The 21,002-nt window shown below is 42.0% G+C and overlaps 1 protein-coding gene across 1 annotated transcript; it reads right to left on the bottom strand.

The window, feature by feature from the left end:
- Positions 1 to 2,580: 2,580 nt before the first annotated feature.
- GPDHP (NAD-dependent glycerol-3-phosphate dehydrogenase family protein) lies at positions 2,581 to 6,830 on the bottom strand. Its single transcript, XM_087380435.1, has 12 exons — positions 5,969 to 6,830; positions 5,806 to 5,882; positions 5,434 to 5,506; positions 5,082 to 5,203; positions 4,620 to 4,715; positions 4,409 to 4,516; positions 4,223 to 4,286; positions 4,070 to 4,107; positions 3,854 to 3,974; positions 3,388 to 3,442; positions 3,177 to 3,225; positions 2,581 to 2,990 (listed from the first exon to the last, which is right to left on the bottom strand). Exons 1-12 carry the CDS (start codon positions 6,138 to 6,140, stop codon positions 2,805 to 2,807), a joined length of 1,161 nt encoding a protein of 386 aa, XP_087236561.1. The 5' UTR covers positions 6,141 to 6,830; the 3' UTR covers positions 2,581 to 2,804.
- Between the last annotated feature and the right edge of the window lie 14,172 nt (positions 6,831 to 21,002).

Here is a 21,002-nt window from a genome sequence, read left to right as displayed (position 1 = left end):
CTTCTAGCTCTCTGATTAATCATACAAAGTCTGGACATTCCACATTTAGTGATGGGAACAACTAGTCCTTGAACAACTAAGAAGTAAAAAGATTTCCAAAGGTATTGTCTCTTTAGACTTCTTGGTATTTTCATCGGCTTTCACGTCTCATTGAAGGATAGGTGGGAGTGGGTTATGGAAAGGTTCCCTAAAAAATTGGACAGATATAGAGACTTTTAAGAAAATTTAGCAAGGGGAAAAATGGTTCTAAATCATTGTATTTATCCTATTGCCATTTCCTATTTATCCTATTGTAACCCATCTAAAAGTGGTCTAGATGAAATCATAAGCAAATTCTTTTTTGTGGGGAGGGAACAGAAAAATATCCAAGGTTAGTGAAATTTTGCACCAAACCCAAGCTTGAAGGAGGCTTGGGGGTCATTGGCATTCAACGGGATGCTTATAAACTCACTACTGCTTCGGTCATTAAAGCCACCTTGAACCTAGATATGGATTGGTCTGATCAGAAACTTTTTTCTGGTTGAACTTTTAAGAGCCCAAAAATGAAAAGATTATCCTATGCTATTTGCTATCTTGAATCTTGCTCAACCAAGGATAGTTCTCTTTAGAGGTCAATTTGGGATGCCCTTGACACAATCAAAAGTCATTTGCCCGACATATAAATTTCTTAGTGAACCATCCCATAGATTGAGCCTCTCAAAGGCTAAATAGGAGTAGAATGTTAATTGATGGACTACCTTAAATTTGTTAGTGAACCACCCTATAGATTGAGCCTCTCAGAGGCTTAATAGGAGGCAAAATGTTAGTTGATGGACTACCTTAAAGTGCCTTTATTCATCCAAGTGTCTCCCCTTGGGCTACACCAATTTTATTGGTGAAGGATAAAGATGAATCTATGCGGCTATGATGTGGTCTTAATGTGATCGTGATTAAGAATAAGTATCCGATGTTGCAAATTGATGAGTTGTTTGATCAATTCCAAGGCACGTGAAGCTTTACAAAGATAGAGTTACATTCTAGTTACCACCAGGTACGCATACCAAGAGTAGCTATTACCAAGGCCGCTTTTCGTACAAAAGTCTAGGCATTCAAAGAGACTCTAGAATCTTTCCAAACCCAAATGGCATGGGTGTTGATGGAACAGAAGCATCGCTTTGCTTGCTACACCATTTTTACTTTTATTTCTCGTTCGACTCTTTATTTTGTTAACATTGCTTACAAACTCCTTTCTTTATTTTGTTATTTCACCCAGTTTATTAAAAAATTATATATACCTTTGTAAGATTAGAATATATGCAATCATACAAATGTTTTTCCTAAAGTCCTAAAATCTACAATGAAAACAAACAAGAAGAAAAGGAGTGTGTGTGTGTATATATATATATATATATATATATATATATGTATATATGTATATATACATATATATACACACCTTTTCTTCTCGTTTGTTTTCTTCTCGTATATATATATTTATATATATATATATATACAATAAATGAGAAAACAAACGAGAAGAAAAGGTGTATGTATATCTATGTATGTATGTATGTACATACATACGTATGTACATACATACATACATATACATACATATATTACATATATATATATATATATATATATATATGGAGAGAGAGAGAGAGATTCCCTTTGGACCATTTGTAATCTCAAATACGCATTAATAATTAAACAGTTACAAGACACTAGAAATACGGTGATCTTGACAGAGATGTTGAAAAGCACCAACCACCATCTTTAATGTTTTACCTCTACGTGGTAAAGCCCAACCAAAAAGGATACACTATAGGATCACAAGGACAATGCTAAGCACCCTACCAAATTTGTCAACATTAATAAGATGTACTTTGAAAGGGGCAAAAGAGGCATCGTAAAAGATGGGAACTTCAGCTAGAGGATCGCTAATTATTAGTACTTCACATGGGTCACCACCATTCAACATATGTACTTTCATCTAAAGCTAGGATCCCTCGTTATTGGTACTTCACATAGTTCACCAGTACTTCACATAGTTCACGACTATAAAACGTATGTACTTTAATCTAAAGCTACAATCCCTACTTATTGCTACCTCACATGTGTTACCACCATTCAACATATGTACTTTAATCTAAATATTTGGGAGAGTCCCGTTTGCTCTACCCCCTAGCATCTCTCTCTCTCTCTCTCTAAATATTTGGGCGAGTCCCATTTGCTCTACCCCCTAGCATCTCTCTCTCTGTCTCTCTCTCTCTCTCTCTCTCTCTCTATCAGGCACATACATGCTCTCCTCACGCACTGTTGCAAGCTTTCTTGAGCTCCTTACCACGAACAAGACTCTGATACCATGTGAAGATAGTGGGAGAGAGGGAAGCTCTTGAAAGGTTGCCCATGTAAAATTAAAGTTCAGAGATGCAATAATAAACTCAAAACCCCCCCTCTCCTCTCTCTCTCTCTCTCTCTCACACACACACACATATAAACCATATGTTTTGCACGTATGCACACAATGATTTTGTGTTGGAGAAGCCTAGTGACTTACTTTAATTCAACTGGATAAGATTTCCAAGGTAGGTTGCAGACCTTGAAGATGCTTGTATTCTTAGAGAGGCTTTGGGTTGTCAGCAGATCTTTCAACGTTAGATCAGCTGAAATGCAACTACTAACAATAGGCTAGTTGCCACATAATCAAATGTAAGAGTCTCACTTCTCTAATAACGTGAACATGGCTTACAGATCATGGCTGGGGTTAGATTCAGACACCTGCAGAGCAGCTGCTCATACTTCAAAGGTTTGTATGCAAATCAAGAAGAATAGAATTGCGCAGCTTCTTTCACCACCATACGCGGGGTATGTTCACTGTGCTCAACAATAGCAGCGGGTGGAAGCTGCCCTGTTGCAATTTGATGTACTGCTGTAAACAAAGGGAACTGATCCTCCCATTCCCTTGCCTTCAAAACTTCGTACACCTCAGCTGCTGTTGAAACACCCTGTTCAACAACCCACAACATATATCAGACTTGGGAGATATTTCAAACATAACATCAAATAATCATGGCCTAAAAGGATATGAGAGTGATAGAATATGAACTAAATAAACGTGTATTACATTCATAGGGGTATGATCAAAACTGAGGCATAAACTTGGGGATTAGAATTTATCGCAGCAATACAACCTGAAGTTTTTGACCTTGAAGGAGCTCTGCCTCCAGTTCATCAAAGGTCCTACAAACATACGTTTCCATGTTACTACATGGCTAGCTGCTTTCTGCCATATTATATAAGCATATAGTTCTATATAAATGTAGTGCTGTGAAGGGTTCAAAATGTGTTTGGAAAGTTGGAAATAACAATAGAGGGCTACAAATGTAGAAAACAGTTTCGAACCTTTTTCCATCATGTCTAGCAAAAGCTTCTGCCACCTTTCTGTTCCGTCCACCAACTGCAATAAACAAGAAATGACATTTTTCCTTGAGCTCAGGCATGAGGAGCAAAATGAAGGAGCAAAGTCCGGTGAGCAGATGCTACCTCTGAACTTTGGAAAATCAAAAAGATGGGGAGTGATACACTTGTATAACTGAAGCATAAAGAACAGCATTTGCCTGGAGTGTGGAGGGCATTGAGAGTTCTAGGACAAGAACGGACACAAGTACTTACTGCATACTGCTTGCCAAGCAGCATGCATGAGAAGTTCAGAGCTATGTGTACTTAATAGCAGAATAAAATGCGGAACACAATCCACAATCTACAGGCTTAATGTCAACCCTGCTCCTCTACATGCTATGTGACGATATAGCTAACACTAAACAGAAGAGGCCATGACATCAAAATCACCAGTTGAATGTGTACTTACGGCAAGTGGTTATTACATCAGCCACTCCACAACTCTCAAAAAATGTTGTATCTTTCACAGATGGAAAGATAAGCTTGGAAAACACACGCATTTCTCTCAGCCCAATTCGCATGATCGCTGCCTGGAAGAGTCAATTATTAATCAGTTTCAAGTATGTTACAGATACGATCAAAAAATCTTTTCAAAGCAGATACAATTCATGTTGGTGAGGGATACCTTTGTATTGTTCCCCATTTCAAGGCCATCAACAAATCCTGCTCACAAAAAAACAAGAACGGTGTTGGAGATAGAAAGCAGACTGGGGTTGTAAATCAGAAGGTAATTGACCCTGCCCAAGGCAAAGAGCTCTAAGGTCTGAGCTTATCATACCGGCAGCAATCGCAACAACATTTTTGAGAGTTCCACAGAGCTCTACTCCTTCAACATCCTTAACCTGGAGTTGTTCAAAAGCTAACTTGAGTATTGCAGACCAACTGTAAAGAGAAATACTTTCTGCTCAATACTTCAGAGATGAATGATCAAAACACTTTGAGCAACAAGGGATAAATGCCTTACAGGGGAAACTAGGAAGTACGGTTTGCAAAATATCTGAACCCACTTGTCAGCTGTCTTCTTGTCATCTCTGTACCCCACGGTTGCTTCACTGAACTTTTCTAGTGCAATCTGTATAAAATGACAAGTAGAAAATGAGAATTAAACATGGATGAAGAGGGTACGAAGAGGTTGGTACCAAGTCACGATATTGAGACCAAACACGGCATTTTACCTCATTGGCAATGTTGGCTCCCATCAAAACTGAGCATTCAATACCAAGCATCTCTGTGATCAGGTTGGAGATCATGCAAGGCCCTTCCATCTTGACCTGCAAAGGTTACAACATCAAGTTCCAGTAATGCAGTAGACATTGAAAGAAGACATATCTATGTGATACGCTATAGATTCTAGCTATCGCTCTTCAATGACTAGTTATGGAAGTCATCATGTAGATAGAGCATTCATGGACCTGTGGGAACATATGACGCTTCAAAGGACACACATAGAACTACCATCAATAGGGAGTTTTTTTGTGCTTGTTTCTTTCCTTCTGTGCCTTTTTCAGGGAACAGCAGGGGGAGTGAGTCTTGTGTAACAAGTGGGAGAGAAACAAGCAGGGAGACGGAAGGGGTGGGTGGAAGGGGAAAGGGGAGTGCGGTAGGTTGGGGGGGGGGGGGCGGGGGGGGTAGCGTACCTCCATCCCCTTTATAAGAGAAATAGCCTTTGCATCTGGCCTGACTTTACCCTGTAGTCGTTTACAAATTCCTTCCACAAACTGATGAGGTGTGACAAATATCAACATAGTAGCGTCCTTTACTGTGGTAAGATGCAGCGAAGCAGATTTTATTAGCAATCGGCCTCAGCATGTTTACCATCAAAATATTTGTTAGCATTTTGTTATGACAACGCCATGATTGGTAATCATTTCCCTTTCTGAATGATTGGTCGGACTCGTTACGTCCTTTAAACTTCTACGATGCACACCTGTTTCCTGCTACCACCACCTGCAGCTCTCTGTATAGCTGCCATGATCTCCAGACCCTTACCAGAATTATGAATGTCAGGATCTGCCACCACGTTTGGTCCGAGCTTTATGTTGGGTAGATATTTCACATTTTCCTGTGAAAAAGGTAATTAAAAGCAACCTTCAATATAAAGAACGTAAATATAATATCCCGTGCAGATGTCCCTATACCTCCTAACTAAGGGCCATAAGGATGAGTTAGGGATTTCCTAAGTTCCAGTCCAATGAGCTTTTTAATCCCCGAACAGCAATTCTTATTAAGTTGAGCAAACAATGTTTCCGAAGCGCCATCGCTCATAAGCCCACACATATACGAGAAGAGACACTAAACTGTCTGCAGAAACAAAAAGCACATAAAAGCAAACGCATAAATGAGTAGGGACTTGCAAAATACGTTTGTTTTGTTGATGACATCAGTGAGCTTCTCTCCTGTGGGGAGCACCTCTTCGAACACCCACATCCTTACTTCATCTGCACAGCATTTAGGACACTTAAAGCCTCTGAATAAGCTTCTCTGACACAAGTGAAACATGAAACAAACTCCTCTTTGAACTCACCATGATAATGAGGATAGATGAGAGCATTAGCGGCAACAAGCTTTGCTGCAACACTACCCCAGTTACCACTACCAATCACTGCAATCTTGTCCTTGTGCTCTTCGACTGCAAGGGAGACGTCCGTTTTCTCGGGAAGCCCAGCTGTAACCGGAACTTCCATTCCAGGAGCCATGGCTGATAATATGGGTTCTGGGCGATTCCCCACTTGCTAAGTTTAGCACGGGATCTGCCAGGCAGAGCAAAGCAAGAAGTAGGAGGGGCAAAGGAGGACGGGGAGAAGGCGAGCTGGAGGGAGAGGGCCATAATAAGGAATGAGCTTTGCGATGGGCCAGGCGGGCGGAGAGATCAGGAAAGGGCAAACAAGAGACAGGAAAGCGGGAGGCTGGCGGGAGTCATGGAGATGATACCATCAGCTCTGTCTGTGGTGGCTATGGCTGATTTCTTAGCCTTCCTCGTTCTTCCCGACCACTCTCTCCTGTCGTGTTTTGCTCCCCCAGTGTTGGAAGAAGGCCTGCACCAACTAGGTCTGTTGCTCCAAAGCCCCATCTCCATGAACTCATCGACTAGAGCTGGTCGCCGGCCAAGCAGTCGCCAACAGCCCCTGCTACAGCTCTGAGCCATCGCCCTTGCCCTGTTGCTTCCCCTGCTCCATCTATCCACTCTTCGGAACCTCGCAGGCCAATTTTCTGTCAACCCAAATACCCCCATCACGCAGCTCCATGCATCGTCCAATAGTTGACAAATATCAGCACGGTCGCCCTCCATGCATCGTCCAATTTTCTGTCAACCCAGATGTCTGCACGATCACCCTTTAACATTCATGCAGCTCCATCTTCGTTGAGCGTTACAAAAATCGCAATGAACCGAGCATTTCAAACAAATGAAGGAGTCGGGGGGTTTGTCAAGTGAGTTTAGCTGCGCCAATTGGCAATGAAATGCAGTCATGTTGCATTTCCACTTCAACGGCGTCCCAATCAGGGGCACATGCCTAGAACCTAGAACTTAGAAGGCATCCCAATCTCGGGCACATGCTTGCATGACATATGTTGGACCTTGCCCCACTCATGGGCATTTGCTCATTGGGAGTTCTATGAGGTTGATGGCAACTTTTCATTGGTTACTCAATTCTTGCTTGCCTTTACCTACCTGTGCACTCAAATTGCAAGGGTCGAGCAAGGTTTGCTGCTATATCAGGTGGAGGCTATTGCTGCCGGGAGGGCTTACAAAAGCTCTCATGTGCCCAAGATGACAGATATTTTCCTTCCCAAGATTCCATCACAAAATTCTGAGCTCTGATTACCTTTTCCCCTAGAATGATGGCAAGGATGACATCAGCAACAAGGTGCTAAACATTACAACAAAGGGGAGCCGTCGCAACTTAGGCGATTGGACGTTCGCCCATTTGAGCTGGTTGCCTACATTTGATTCCTTCGAAAAGCCCCCTCATTTCCTAACAACATAGGTCAAGGGTAGATGTGCCCCTCGAAGTTGGCCATGTGTGTGAGTGCGGGGTTGGGAACAAAATATCCTTCGTCAAAGGCTCAGATTAGCTGAAAATGGATCTAAGGGCCTTTCATAATTGTAATATAAGGGCCATGGTAGGTCTCCCATCAAACATGTAGTCTAAGGTGTCAAGCAGTTATGGTAACCTCCTTGAGCATTTGTAGCCAGAAATTGCTAAAGTCCACCTTTCACATTGAGCCATGGTAAATGTCTTAGCCATTGTTTCCTCCCCTCCATCGAACTTGTAATGTGAGTGGCAACCTCCTTGAGCATTTGACAATCAAAAAACTCTTGAAGTCCACCTTGCACCTCGAGTTAAAATGGTTCAACGGCATTTGCCAAAAAGAGGGTGTGTGTGTGAGAGAGAGAGAGTGTGTGGCCCGTATCTCATCTCAAAAGAGTCCAAGGTAGCTCGGGACCTCCGCAACGCTTAGTTCATAGATCTAGGTGGAAGGTGAGGCGGGTGAAAAGCAAGGTGCAAAAGCATAGTTTAGCTTTTTATCAAAAGGGTGGGAGAAAAGCATAGAAGTGCTTTTGTCATAAATCTATATAATTCGTAACAAGCACATGATTAGTGTCAACATTGTCTGTGTCTTCAAGCAACAATGGAGAGGTCTGGTTGCTTGCATTGTCTTCAACCAATAGTGTAGAGATTCCGAGGTAAGATTCTCTCCTAGTCGATGTGCGTTCGGTATTTTTTGTTTATAGATTTGAGGTTGCGAGACAAGAATTGTCTATGTCTTCAAGCAACAATGGAGAGGTCCGGTTGCTTGCAGTGTCTTCAACCAAAAGTGCATAGGTTCCGAGGTAAGATTCTCTCCCAGTCGATGTGCGTTCGGTATTTTTTGTTTATAGATTTCAGGTTGTGAAACAATTGAATGATTAGAGCTCTATGGGAATGATGTTGATCGATTTATCTATCTGTCTATCACTCCACGTGTCACATTAGCATGACAGTGGAGACACTATGGTGAGGTTGTTGGAAGACGACCAGCCTCCAGGATTTGGTGTTAAGTAGCTACAAGCAGCCAAGATGGATTTGTGTTTGAGCAGGTGCTAGCATATAAGCGTAACAAGGGCCTTAAAGAGACAAAGGCTAGCATGGCATAGCCTTGGCATGTGAAGCTTTGCGCGAGACAACCTTCTGCTTTGCTCTCACAAGCCTGAAAGCTTGACTTACTACAATGTTCAAACTCCCATTTTCCTGAGGTTGGAGAGGCACATAACGCTGGCCAAGTGCAGAGTGAGAATGTTACGTGCTCTACTTTGGACTTCCTCTAATGATAGTTGTCCTTTTGTGCTATCCACAGTCTACTGAACAATCTGAGAATGTTGGAATCGTCCTGCTCAAGGACACTCAAGTTCATATTGTCTCTAAGATCAAAGAAATCGCCAAAAGACGATAAGAATTGAATTTTGCCTATCGCGCTACTCGTAGTGATTTTACTAGAATTTGACTACGATTGCGACTATAGACATTCAAGTAATATGCCAGTTTCTTATCCATTCGCGAGATTTATCCTCGCGCTAGTATTTTTGGCATTTATATTCTCAACGTTATCTCGGCACCCAAGGAAGGGGCCGTTCCCTCATATTATAACTCTTTTGGGAAGGAAGCACGCCGCCTCCCCGCCCACACTGTGTGGCTATAATAATTATGTGTTATATATATTGTCGTATAAATATTTTAATTACTCATCCATTCAAAATTTCTTGTTTTCAATTTGAATTCTTACAACATTCCTCTCATTTAATGCATGTTGTCGATGTGAGGGAGCAAGGAAATACAAGATGGATGCAAGATTAAAGGATGACGACACCTTTATTCATATGGTTGTAGTCCATGTGACAATATTGAATACACTACAACGAGGATCAGTTATTGTATATCCCCTTATTCATGTATTTTTTGGACTTCATCTTCCAAAATATGGATATCACAAAATTAATAATAGTCACCATCCCTGACATTTGCAGGGAGGATCGGGTCCTAACGGATTCTATGTTGCATCTCATGTCCACCATTTTACTCATTTGCTTTTTTCCTTAAAATTTTGATAAAATACTAGGATTCAACTTCAATTATGAGTTAGTAGTTACGTGCTCCATGATGGAAAGGCTGCCTGCCGCAAATCTAGTTACCAAATCACAAAATCCTTGTGCAAATGCTTAGAGGGACTCTCTTTGGCAATGTAGGAAAAGCAACCAAAAGCTACCAAATGTCAGTAGCGAGAAACATTGGTTCTATACCCCACTTCATAGCCATGTAAGACTCCCCATTGTCCTAAAAGAGCCAACAAATAGTGGAGAGGGGTTCCAAGGTTCAAGGGTCCATTGGAGTACACAATTATATATGGGACTACTCAAGCCCCCCCAGTGCCACATGCCACAACGCACACGTGTCCCTTATCATTTCTTTGCCTCACGAGGAGTTTGGGCAACAAAGTCCCACATATTCCAACACTCCCCCATGGGCCAATCACCAAAGTATCATCTAATCCACACAAGATCAAGAACAATAAATTCAACCCCCCACAGAAGTAACTCATACAACAATGTCAATGCGACCGCCCACATAGGGCATTCGGTAAACCATCCTCACAGGACAAGGCCACTACGTTGCAGCTAGCCAGTCAGATAGTAGTCACTACCACCAAAGTACACACAGGTTGCCACATCCGCTATGTGCACAGTTTCCATGTGTAGTCTCGCAACATTTCAAAAATCGATGCCCGTGCAAATGCGGACGTTAAAGCACACACGGGTTGCCACATCAGCAATGTGCACAAGCCTTGCAACATTTCAGACATAGTCACCCTGAGGGGGTTCACTATGTAAAAACCCTATATAGCACGTGCGATTAAGCGGTATTAGGAAAAGCCCATACCTACGGATTTTTATAACCTAGATACACCCCTTCTATAAATTTTGAGATGATTAAAGTATCCCTTATGAATGAAAATTTTCACTTTTTGGATTTAAAAGCCCTTATGTATGCATATTTTTTGTAACTCCATAAAAATATAAAACCTGTTCTGTTGATCGCACATGCTATCTTACATATTTCTTAGTGGCCCCCATGGGATAGACACCCATGCTATGATAGTACCTAGGAAAAGAAGCCAAAAGCTGCCAAATATCACCAACAGAAAACACTAGGTGCAAGGGTCCCACTCCGTACCCCCTAGCTATGTAAGCCTCCCCACTGTCTCAAAAGAGACGATGGTATAGTGCGAAGGGGTTCCAAGGTTCAATACATCCAAGGTCCATTGGAGTACACAATTGTATATGGGACTACTCATTCCCCCCATGCCACATGTCACAAGCACACACACCCCTCTTCATTTCTTTGCCTCGTGAGAGATTTGGGCCACAAAACCACACATGTTCCAATAGGTAGTGCCTCCAAATTTGACTACCTTTGCCACAACATTGGATGTTCTATACATCTCTACACTTGAGTTTTTTTAAAGAAAAAACATAGCCTGCTCTAAAAAGACCATGGGAGGCATGGCTAAGCTTTCTTGGCATAATACTTCATACTTTTGTAGAGTAAACCTGATTTATATTTTTGAAATACTTGTTTATTCTGCCATTTCCATATGCATTGCAATACTATGCTCTGACCAACTACCATATTATCAGTAATGCATCATTCAATATCTCTCTATGTGTAGTCTCAATGGTGACTCATGTGTCGTGGGGATCTTGAAGGAATGCCGATGGAGCCTCCACTCCAATCTACTCCTTGTTGAGATCAATGCACAGCATGAGTCATCCGCATGTGTCACTCAAGCGGCTCTCGCATTGTTGCAATGTGTTTCCATGAGAGGGAGAGGGAAGGGGGAGAAGGGAGAAGAGAGGGGACAAGGGAGGGAGAAGGAGAAGGAAAGAGGAGAGTGAAGGGGAATGGAGTGCCAAACACAAAGGCGCTACAAGGGAAACAAGAGAACACCCAAAGGTACTCTTTAAAGAGAAAAAGGAGCTTGTATTCCAAACTTGTGTATTCCACAATGAGGACCAAAGCCAACCACTTGGCCTTTTATACAAGTCACCTTTTGAAGGGAGGGCCAACCCTAATCTCTTTATACCACTCTCTCTTCTCACTATTTTACCATCCTCTTGGGCCCATCTAGCTTCAAGACACAATCTTGGCTCTACGGACTTGCCACTGTCCATCAAATCACATCACTAACTAGTGGTGGCATATTGTTAACCAATCGGTTAACATGCCCCCCTTCTTGATCCAGTCCTCTGGATAATGCAACATTCACAGTTGTTGGAGTGTTTTCAATAAATATCATGCAAAGTAGTCTTTCTTGTGCACTGGGCTATCTTTTGGTCCATTGCAGCAGAGGGATGTAGTGGCTCCTTGTTATGGAAGGATTGTTGGAAGCATGGATGAGTGATTCTTCTGAAACTAGCACCTCAAGGTTTGAGTAAGCTGAGTTGAGTATTTGTGACCACTCAAAGAAGGAATAAGAAAAAGAAAAAGAAAAATCTAAGGGGTAAGCTATTAGGAAGAAGGTGTTAGTAGGGATTGATGTAAGATCCTAATGGTACTAGTGTTAGAAGAGTAAGTAAAGTGCATTCTCATGCTCCTCTTAAGTCCCATATTTGATTTGAGTGGGACTTCTAATGGATTCTCATCAGACTATGTCTTTGACATGCCATGTTTGAATGTCCGGAGTTGTGCATGATATTTTGTTTTGCTTCTTTGCATTAAAGTTCCTTTAAAATCCATTTTATGGATTATATTTCATTGAGGGCTTTGCTTGGAAGTATTTGAGCCCAATAAGATTGTGGCACCATTTGGAGCTTTATTTTTCCGGGTCATCAAATCGAGATGAGTCTGATAATACACCATACAAACCCCTAAAATGAGGACTATGGCTTAAGAGGTTTATAGAAGGGGGATTCTAGGAAAGGCTTCTAAGCTAGAATTGAAAGAAAAGAAAAATAAAGAAAAGAGGATGAGTAGAAGTTAGATGGTTAATGGTGATCTTAGTAAAGAAATGTGAAAAAAGCTTTGAGGGTCACAAGAAACTCATCCAAAACCATATTGGTGTAATCACCTTCACCCTGGAGTTGAATGCATCCTCAAGAGCTGCTTGTGGAGAACCACTTGTCATTCCATGTGTGAACTCAAATTCAAGACCCCGGTGACTTAGGCATAGTGCCCTGTTCTATTTTTCTCTGGTGATGGGATTTGTTGTTGATGTTGATTGGTGTATTGACTTTCCACAGTGTTTGTAGCTTATCTTCCCAACCAAGGAGCCTTTGGGCTTATGTAGTTGTGATTTGTTGAGTGTGCCATGTTGAGGACTTGAAGAGGACTGGCCACCTATTTTCACCTAGGCCTATTTTCACCTATGACTTCCACATGTGAGCAGAGATGTAGGACTTCCACATATTAGAACTTTATTGCACTTTATGGACACACCTAGACCTAGCACTTGGAACCGATGTCCTATTCACCTAAATGGCCTTAGTACCTATGAGTATATCAGAAGGTGAGTGACATTGACCAATTGTGACATATTGATTGGTTCTAACCCAGACCTAGCAAGAACATCATTTTGTAGACCACCAAAGGAATATGAATTGTATAGCTAGTCGGGACCTCATGTAAGTTTGATAATCACTTTGAAGGAGAGTCGCTAAGACAATACTAGATATCTTTGTTGGCAAGCACTTGTCATCCTGTTGGTAGCAACATTGCTTGAAGTGCTTTGAGATCCTTGATTGCAGCAATAGGTTCTTGTGAATCTACTCCATTTTTAGGAGTAGGTTCTTGTAGATCTACTGTTGGCATGTTTCTTGTTGTCAGTGTTCCACCATTGAACATTGTGATCTCCCACATGTACCACTTCTATGATCCCATCGTAATAAAGTGATATATGTTCTATGTATCAAATGTGAGTATGATTGCAATGTCTCTAAGATCTTTTGCTTTTGTTGAGCCCAAGTTTCAGCTTCTGAGAAAGTTGTCAAGGATGAAGATAATTCGTTGTTCACATTGGAAGGCTCTTGTGGGACTTCCATTGTGACGGGCATTACTTGTGTGGCCGATTCTTGCATAGCTACCCTGATGATAGATGCCAAATTTCTCAGTAAGGAAGGTTCTTGTGTGGCTCCCAATGTGGATTCAGCTTTTGTCTTGGAAGGTTCTTGTGTTACTATCTCTTTTTTCAAGACAGGTTCTTATGTTACTGCCAGTTGCCTCGAAGATGATGCAATAAATTGACATGCCTTTTCATAGACTTGCAGTTGACCAGGTTCTTGTGTCACTGTCTCCCTTTTTTAGACAGGTTCTTGTGTAACTACTCAAGAGGAGGTAGATGAATTCCTTTGCGTATGATTCTCCTACATTGGTGCTTTTCCCTTATCCTTGCAAGTAGGTTCTCGCTATTCTTGGCATCTTTGCACAGTAGGTTCTCGTGTGACTACTAGTGGTCATCTACACTCGTTGATGATTTTGTATTGATGGAGTTGGGGCTCCACTCTTGCTTTTGCGATGGTGTACATTTAGGCTTAGGGAAAGCATGGATGGGTTGTTGATTGTTCTGGCAAGGCTTGGGTACCCATATATAAGAGTTGCCAAGTTAATATCCTTGGGCCTCGAGTAGCCTTGTGGGAACCCATTGGTAATGTACCTTCCTTGTTGGATGGCATCATCTTCTTCTTTGATGTTGAATTTTGTTGTTTACATGAGGGGGTGGTTGGCGATGGTGAGGCTCGATGTTTAGAGGAGGGGGTGGCTTTATATGTTGAGGTTTCTTTGGAATCCAAAATATGATTCACCCTCAAAGTATCCTTGAGCATTCATTAGATCCTTTTGGACCCATATTTGCTTGGTTGCTCTTCTTCTTTGTTTTCTTTATTGGTGAGGTGCTTGACAAGGTTTAGAAGCAGAAGCGGATGTTGATGTTGGTGCTTGAATGTTGAATCAGTTGGTAGTTCTTAGCACATCTTGCTGGCTTGAATCATCACCAAATAATCTTTTGTAAGTGTCTTGGATCCAACTTTTACCAAGAATGGCAGCTTCCGTTAAGGTACCTACAAGAGCTACAAAAAACTTGCAAGGCACAATGTAATTGTCCAACGAAACTTTCAACATTAAAGAACCAATCACCTTAATAGAGGTACCCTCTATGGATTGAATTTCAGAATCACATACTTCAAGGTGGACGTGGCCAAGATGCTTTAACGTCTCCCAAGAGATGAGGTTTTTGCTTGCTCGCCAATCTGCCATGGCTTGTATCTGGCATGTTGCACTTGCTGGTGTTAGCTCTACCCAAAGTTGAGATGGAGTCATATATATCTCGTTAGGATCAATGGCATTGTCAATTCGTAATTCAATTTAATTCGCTACTGCCGCTCTTATGGTGTAAAAAGTTGTAATGGAGTTAAGTTGTTCATAATCAAGGTGCACTGTCTGAGTGCCCTCGGCAGTCGATAGATCTATTGCCACCAGTGTATACATCCAATTAAGTGAGTCTTCTAGTTTTGGTAAAGGAGCACACCAATGTTCATCAAGACTCTTCTCATTGTCCTCTTTCTCATATTTTTTAACCAGCTTTACTAGCACAGACCTATTGGTGGTATCCAATTCAACTATAAATAGATTTTTAGACCTAGTGTGAGCTTTCCATGTTTGGAGATCAACCCTGATGACTTGCTGATCTTTCCTTAGATAAATGTTGTTGGAGCACAAATCATGGATCAATCCTGCCATACTCAAGAAAGGTCTTCCTAGTATAACCTCATACCCAGGGTTGTTTTTGAAATCCATTACAATAAGGCACACCCTATATGTGAGACCAAAGGTTTTGATTTTAATGTCCTTGAGTACTCCTATGGGATGAGTTGTGCCTCCATCAGCTAATTTAACTACCAAGGAAGTACTCTCTTGGTTGGGACTTCCCCACTTTTCCGAGTGTTATTTCATGATGATGCTAACATCTGCTTCTTCGTCTAAGATTACCATAGCTTTCTGATCACGAAAGGAGATGGATGACACTGCATTCATGTCATCACTCTCAAAGTATTGGCCCAGTTTGTTCATTGGAACCCTTGGAAGGTCTTAAGCTTGATTGGGAGATTCAACATTCTCAGGAATTGTGGATTGGGGTGTCATTATTTGCCCATTCAGCCAATTTGAGAGGTCTCTCCATAGAGTAGGATTACCCCCTAATAGTGGTGCTATGGGCATCTTGATCTCAGTGGGGACATGAATGAGTCTAACCCTACAATGTCTCGAGGACCAGTAATAGGTTCCCTGCCTATTGATTTTGACTCTTCTAAGCCATATAAGGACATGTTGTCATCCTCCTTTAGTTGTTGCAAGGTAGGGTCTTCTTCAAACATCCGTTGCATTCGGGTGGATCCCTCTATTGAAGGCATGACACACCTTCTTCATCTACCCTTTCAAGTATTTGCAAGAATTTTGAGGCTGGAGTGTTTATCTCATGTCTTGGATGAATTGTATCAGTACTCTTGCTTGCCTTGAGCCTCTGCTCATATTCCTCTTGGCACTTGCATACTAATTTATGCACCTCTATGAGACCTTGTTTCCCCACCCATGGGTTGGGATATTCACCGTGACCCTTAGCTGTTGTGGCTTGGCCATGGGTTGAAGCGTTATCGTTGCTTCATTTGCCTCATACAGGTGCTTGTTGATGCTTCTGTTTGAAAAGGTACCATTAGAGGAGGAGGATGTTGCTAGGGAGGTCGTGTCTTCATCCGCCGACCCATCTTGGATGATGACCTTATTTTGTCCCTTCCCAGGTAGATGTGGACTTTGTTAATAAATGGGTTGAGGAATCACCCTAGGATAACGACTTTGGGATGTGTCATGATTTACGAACACAATGGGCACAATAGAGTGCTGGCCTATGGCTCTAAAATAAGGGCATTCCTTAGTGGGATGATTTCCATTGCATACCCCACACCATATGTTATCTCTTTGTGGAAATAGATGGGAGTTGCTAGGGGCACCTTTTGGTGCTTCTATCTCCCATTGTTGGCTCAACTTGTTTAATAGATGTTTGGCCAACTCTTCCATGTTGAGCACCTTGGGCGTCATGCTTGCATCCCTATTTGCTTCTATGGTTGAAGCATGTGTTATTCGGAACATATCAGAGGAACCTAAGGATTTATCCTATTGGGGCTTCTCCCTCATGTTATCCCCTAAGCATATCGTCATCTTGCTGCATGGCTCAAACGGTGTGGGATTCATAGCAAACAGATGATCATGCAGCTTAGCATCTCGTAGCCCTATGAGGAAGAATGGCAGAAGCTGTACATCACTCATCCTCTTGTGGGGTTCACATCATGAGTTCAGATGTTTAATCCTAACAATATATTCTTTTCATTGTCCTTCTACTTCACCTCATAAAGCTGGTTAATTGGGCTCCACTTGGGACCACTAGGGGCAAAACCCACGATGAAAGATTTATGCAATGTGTCTCAATTTATTTTCTCCTTAGGGTTTACGTCTCTAAACCATCGTCCAACCTTGCCATCAAGACTCAAGCTAAAAGCATTGACCTTGTCTAGATCCCCAATATCACCAAAGTTCTCACAGATTTGTTCAAATCTCTCAACTTGGGAGATTGGGTCTCCTTCTCCTACAAACTTGGTGATTAGCTTGGAGATTGTGACAGGCTTTCTCCTTGAGGGGTTGGTATCCCTTTCTAGAAACATTGGTGGTGGAGCAGTGGCCCTCCTTCCTAGTGCTTGCACTAGGATTCTCATAGCTTCGTCCATAAGGACCGTTTGCAATACAAGAGAAGGTTGTGGAATGGCGGGCCTTGTCCCGTACATTGGTGGTCCTGATGAAGGGTTCCATTGATTTGATGGCATGAGGTTGGGATGGGAGGATCCAGGCCCAATACAGGCCCAATAGGCATTTGCATTGTGACTTGGGTTGGGTTGGGCCTGACGGGTGGGATTGGAGGTCCTCTAGGGAGTGGTATGCTCCCTATAGGCATAGGCCTATAAGAGGCACTTGTTGGGTAGGGAATATCCCCCATGTTTTATTGCCAAGGAGGCATCATAGGGGCTTCTGAGGTGGAGGGTCTTAATTGTGGGCCTTCAAGGTTACTCCTCTGCCCCCTTTGCTCTAGCATTTGGGACCCTTGTGAGAATGTGGGTCCGAATCCATCCCCATATGATTGCCTATCATCAAAGAATTGGTACGATGGGGGTTGATTTCCATTAGGTATTGTGGGACTTGGTTCCCTAAGTATTTCTTCTGACATCAGTGGTTGGGCCAACACTTGAGGCTCTTCTGGTGCTCTAGTCTACGGAGCAAATGGGTTTAGCAGGTCAGCTGGGTCTGTCAATCCAAACCTTCCCATGATGTTGGAAAAGGTTTCCCTTACTCTAGCTACTATTGTAGATGGGGTAGGAGAGTGGGGATCATCGGGGATGGAGTTCAGAGCCACTAAGGCTCTAACATTAAAGGGTTCACCCATGTCTTTGTCTTGACTCAAGGACTCTTCCGAGCTAGATAATTCACCTAGTGGTGGTTCTTGCAATGATTGAGAATCGACTTTTGAGCTTGCTAACCCTGAGGATGCTAAGCTAGGTATGGAAGTCGACAAGATGGTATTTGAGGCATTGCCTTTAGACTCAGGGTGAGCTTGTAGGACTCTTCCTGATCTCCAGATCATGTGTTCATTGTTGGCAAAATTGAGGCCCCAATTCAAAATTGAGTCCGCCTCAATGCGGGGTCAAGGGGCAACAAAATTCATCATTTCTTGATGCTCGAGGTCCCAATTTTCATGTGCTTTTTCTTGATTTTTGTGTTCCCAGAGCTATCCCTACGGTTGTGTGGATAGGGCTATGGCGATGACCCATGGGGATAGAGCTATGGAAATGACCTGTGGGGATATCAAGTCGGCGGGATAGAGTTAAGGCAACGGCCAACGGGATAGAGTTAAAGCAATGAGTCAACACATGTTTGATTGGTGGGATAGACCCATGGGGATAAAGCTAAGGAAACAATCGATGGGATAGCCTTATGGCAATGACTTGTGGGGATAGCAGGTCAGCGGGATAGAGCTACGACGCCAGATCAATGCTTGTTTGAACGGTAGGATAGCTAATTGACAATAATTAATTGATGGTTATGTAAACTGACATGTCAGGTCATGGGGATAGGGCTAAGCTAATGGGTTAACACAAGTTTGACTAGCGGGATAGCGCGTCATGGGGATAGCGCTAAGGTGACAACCCATGGGGATAGGAACGCACAGTGTCGCTGACTAGTTTTTGATGATTCTTGACAAATTTGGAGTTTCTGTTCATGTTTTTTTGTGATGGGGGAATGCCAAACTACCTAATCTACCTAGTCGATACAAAAAACAAGAAAGAAAGCAACATTTATATTCAAAATGAGAGATTTCTTAAAGAGGTGACTATCAACACTCAAAACCACTTCGATTTTCAGTATGATTCATCATTCTTGGTTGTTTTTTGTGAGTTTTGACACCATACACTCCTTAGCAATCTTCCAAACTCTCTTCCTACCAACTCAAAACACTAAAAAACATAAAAAGCAAGCTTCCAATGATCCAAAATGCTTTCCAATAGAAAATGACAGCTTCTTTTTTTGTCCAAACACACACTTCTTCGCTCATTCCTCTTCTACAACGATCCAAGTTGAAACAAAGGCAAGTGCAATGCAAAAGCACACCTTGAACTCCTCGACAGTGGCATCAAAGATGTGTAGTCTCAATGGTGACTCACGTGTCATGGGGATCTTGAAGGAATGTCGATGGAGCGTCCACTCCAAGCTACTCCTTGTGAGAGCAATGCAAATCACGAGCCGCCTGCATGTGTCACTCAAGCGACTCCTAGATTGTTGTAATGTGTTTTCACGAGAGGAGAGGGAAGGGGAAGAGGGGAGAAGAGAGGGGAGAAGAGAGGGAAAAGGAGAAGGGAAGAGGAGAGTGAAGGGGAATGGAGTGGCAAACACAAAGGCACTACAAGGGAAACACACCCAAAGACACTCTTGAAAGAGAAGAGGGAGCTTGTATTCCAAACTTGTGCTTACAACAATGAAGACCAAAGTCAACGATTTGGCCTTTTATACAAGTCACCTTTCGAAGGGAGGGGCCAACCCTAATCTCTTTATACCACTCTCTCTTCTCATTCTTTTACCATCCTCTTGGGCCCATTCTTTTACCAACCCTAATCTCTTTATATTACTCTCTCTTCTCATTCTTTTACCATCCTCTTGGGCCCATCTAGCTTCAAGACAATCTTGGCTCTACTGACTTGACATTGTCCATCAAATCACATCACTAACTAGTAGTGGCATATTGTTAACCAATTGGTTAACACTATCACCAAGCACCACCAATTTCCAGGTTATTTGCACACGTAGTAAGGCAACGTCAAACTACTTCTCCACTTTTCTCCATATAAACGGACCTCAATGCAATCCCAAGAAATAATAAAAGTGGTTTCTTTGTTAATTGTACACAAGGGACAAAGTAGAGTCACTTTTCGATTCCACTTTGCCAGCCTCATGCGAAGAGGAAGCTTACCCAAAAAAATCCTCCGTAAAAGGAAATTAAGCTTGGCAAAGGGCATAAATTTCCATACCCATGTTACTCTATGCATCCATATAGAAACACTATTGTGAGTGGCATAAGGTCCCCAAACACTTTTAGCTAGATAAACTACACGTGAGTCCTCCCTTTATTGCAAGTTATTTGCAATACAATTGTGCAGCGATTTTTTCTTGATAGATACAAAACCAACCAGGTTATTATTGTGTTCACAATAGTACTTATAGGCCAACCCTATCCAAGACTAACTGCATAAGTCAACTTTCTGTACTTGAAAGTTGATATCTATGAAATCTCATCCAATGGCATTCACGCACCTCTAACAGCATCCTAGATATCCACCATTTAGATGAATTCCACAAGAATGGAGTTTTTTTCCATCTTTTTCGTGACTATTATTGGTGGCATCCCTTCCTTAAGTGCCTAATTTTGAAAGCCATATGGATCTATATAGAGAGGCATCCTCTGAGAAGGATTTTGATCCCCTCCATTTGCACTTACCTAACTTATATTTCCACACTAAATCAATCGTGATAGTAGCAGCTCAAATTGAAGCATTTTAACATATCTACACTTGAGTTGGATTTTGACATATGTTTAAAAGCCAAAATCATAGATTTATTTGTTGTGTGTTTTTAACTAGAGTATACATGGTACTCCATCCTCTACCCATTATCGAGATGAAAACTTTCAGGACTATAATGGACTTGACGTTAGATTTATTTGTTAATATGTGTTTTTTACGTCAATATACATGATTGAATTACCTCTCCATCCTCTATCTATTATCGAGATGAAGTCTTTCAGGACTATAATGGACATAGGAGGTTAAAATTTAAGACAAGGTTAAGGCGTACCCTAGGTAGATGTGTATGGCTATGCTCTAAACGTCCCTTCCAAGGACCCCTTACTCCTCTTGCCTTGATCCCCATTGACACTCCATCTCA

The sequence above is a fragment of the Dipteris shenzhenensis genome, chromosome 10 (genome assembly GCF_047967505.1).
Source record: "Dipteris shenzhenensis isolate YYH24624 ecotype China chromosome 10, Dip_SZ_1.0, whole genome shotgun sequence".
NCBI classification, from domain to species: Eukaryota; Viridiplantae; Streptophyta; class Polypodiopsida; order Gleicheniales; family Dipteridaceae; genus Dipteris; species Dipteris shenzhenensis.
The sequence above is the reverse complement of the archived record's forward strand: the minus strand, read 5'-3'. Positions and strand labels throughout refer to the sequence as shown.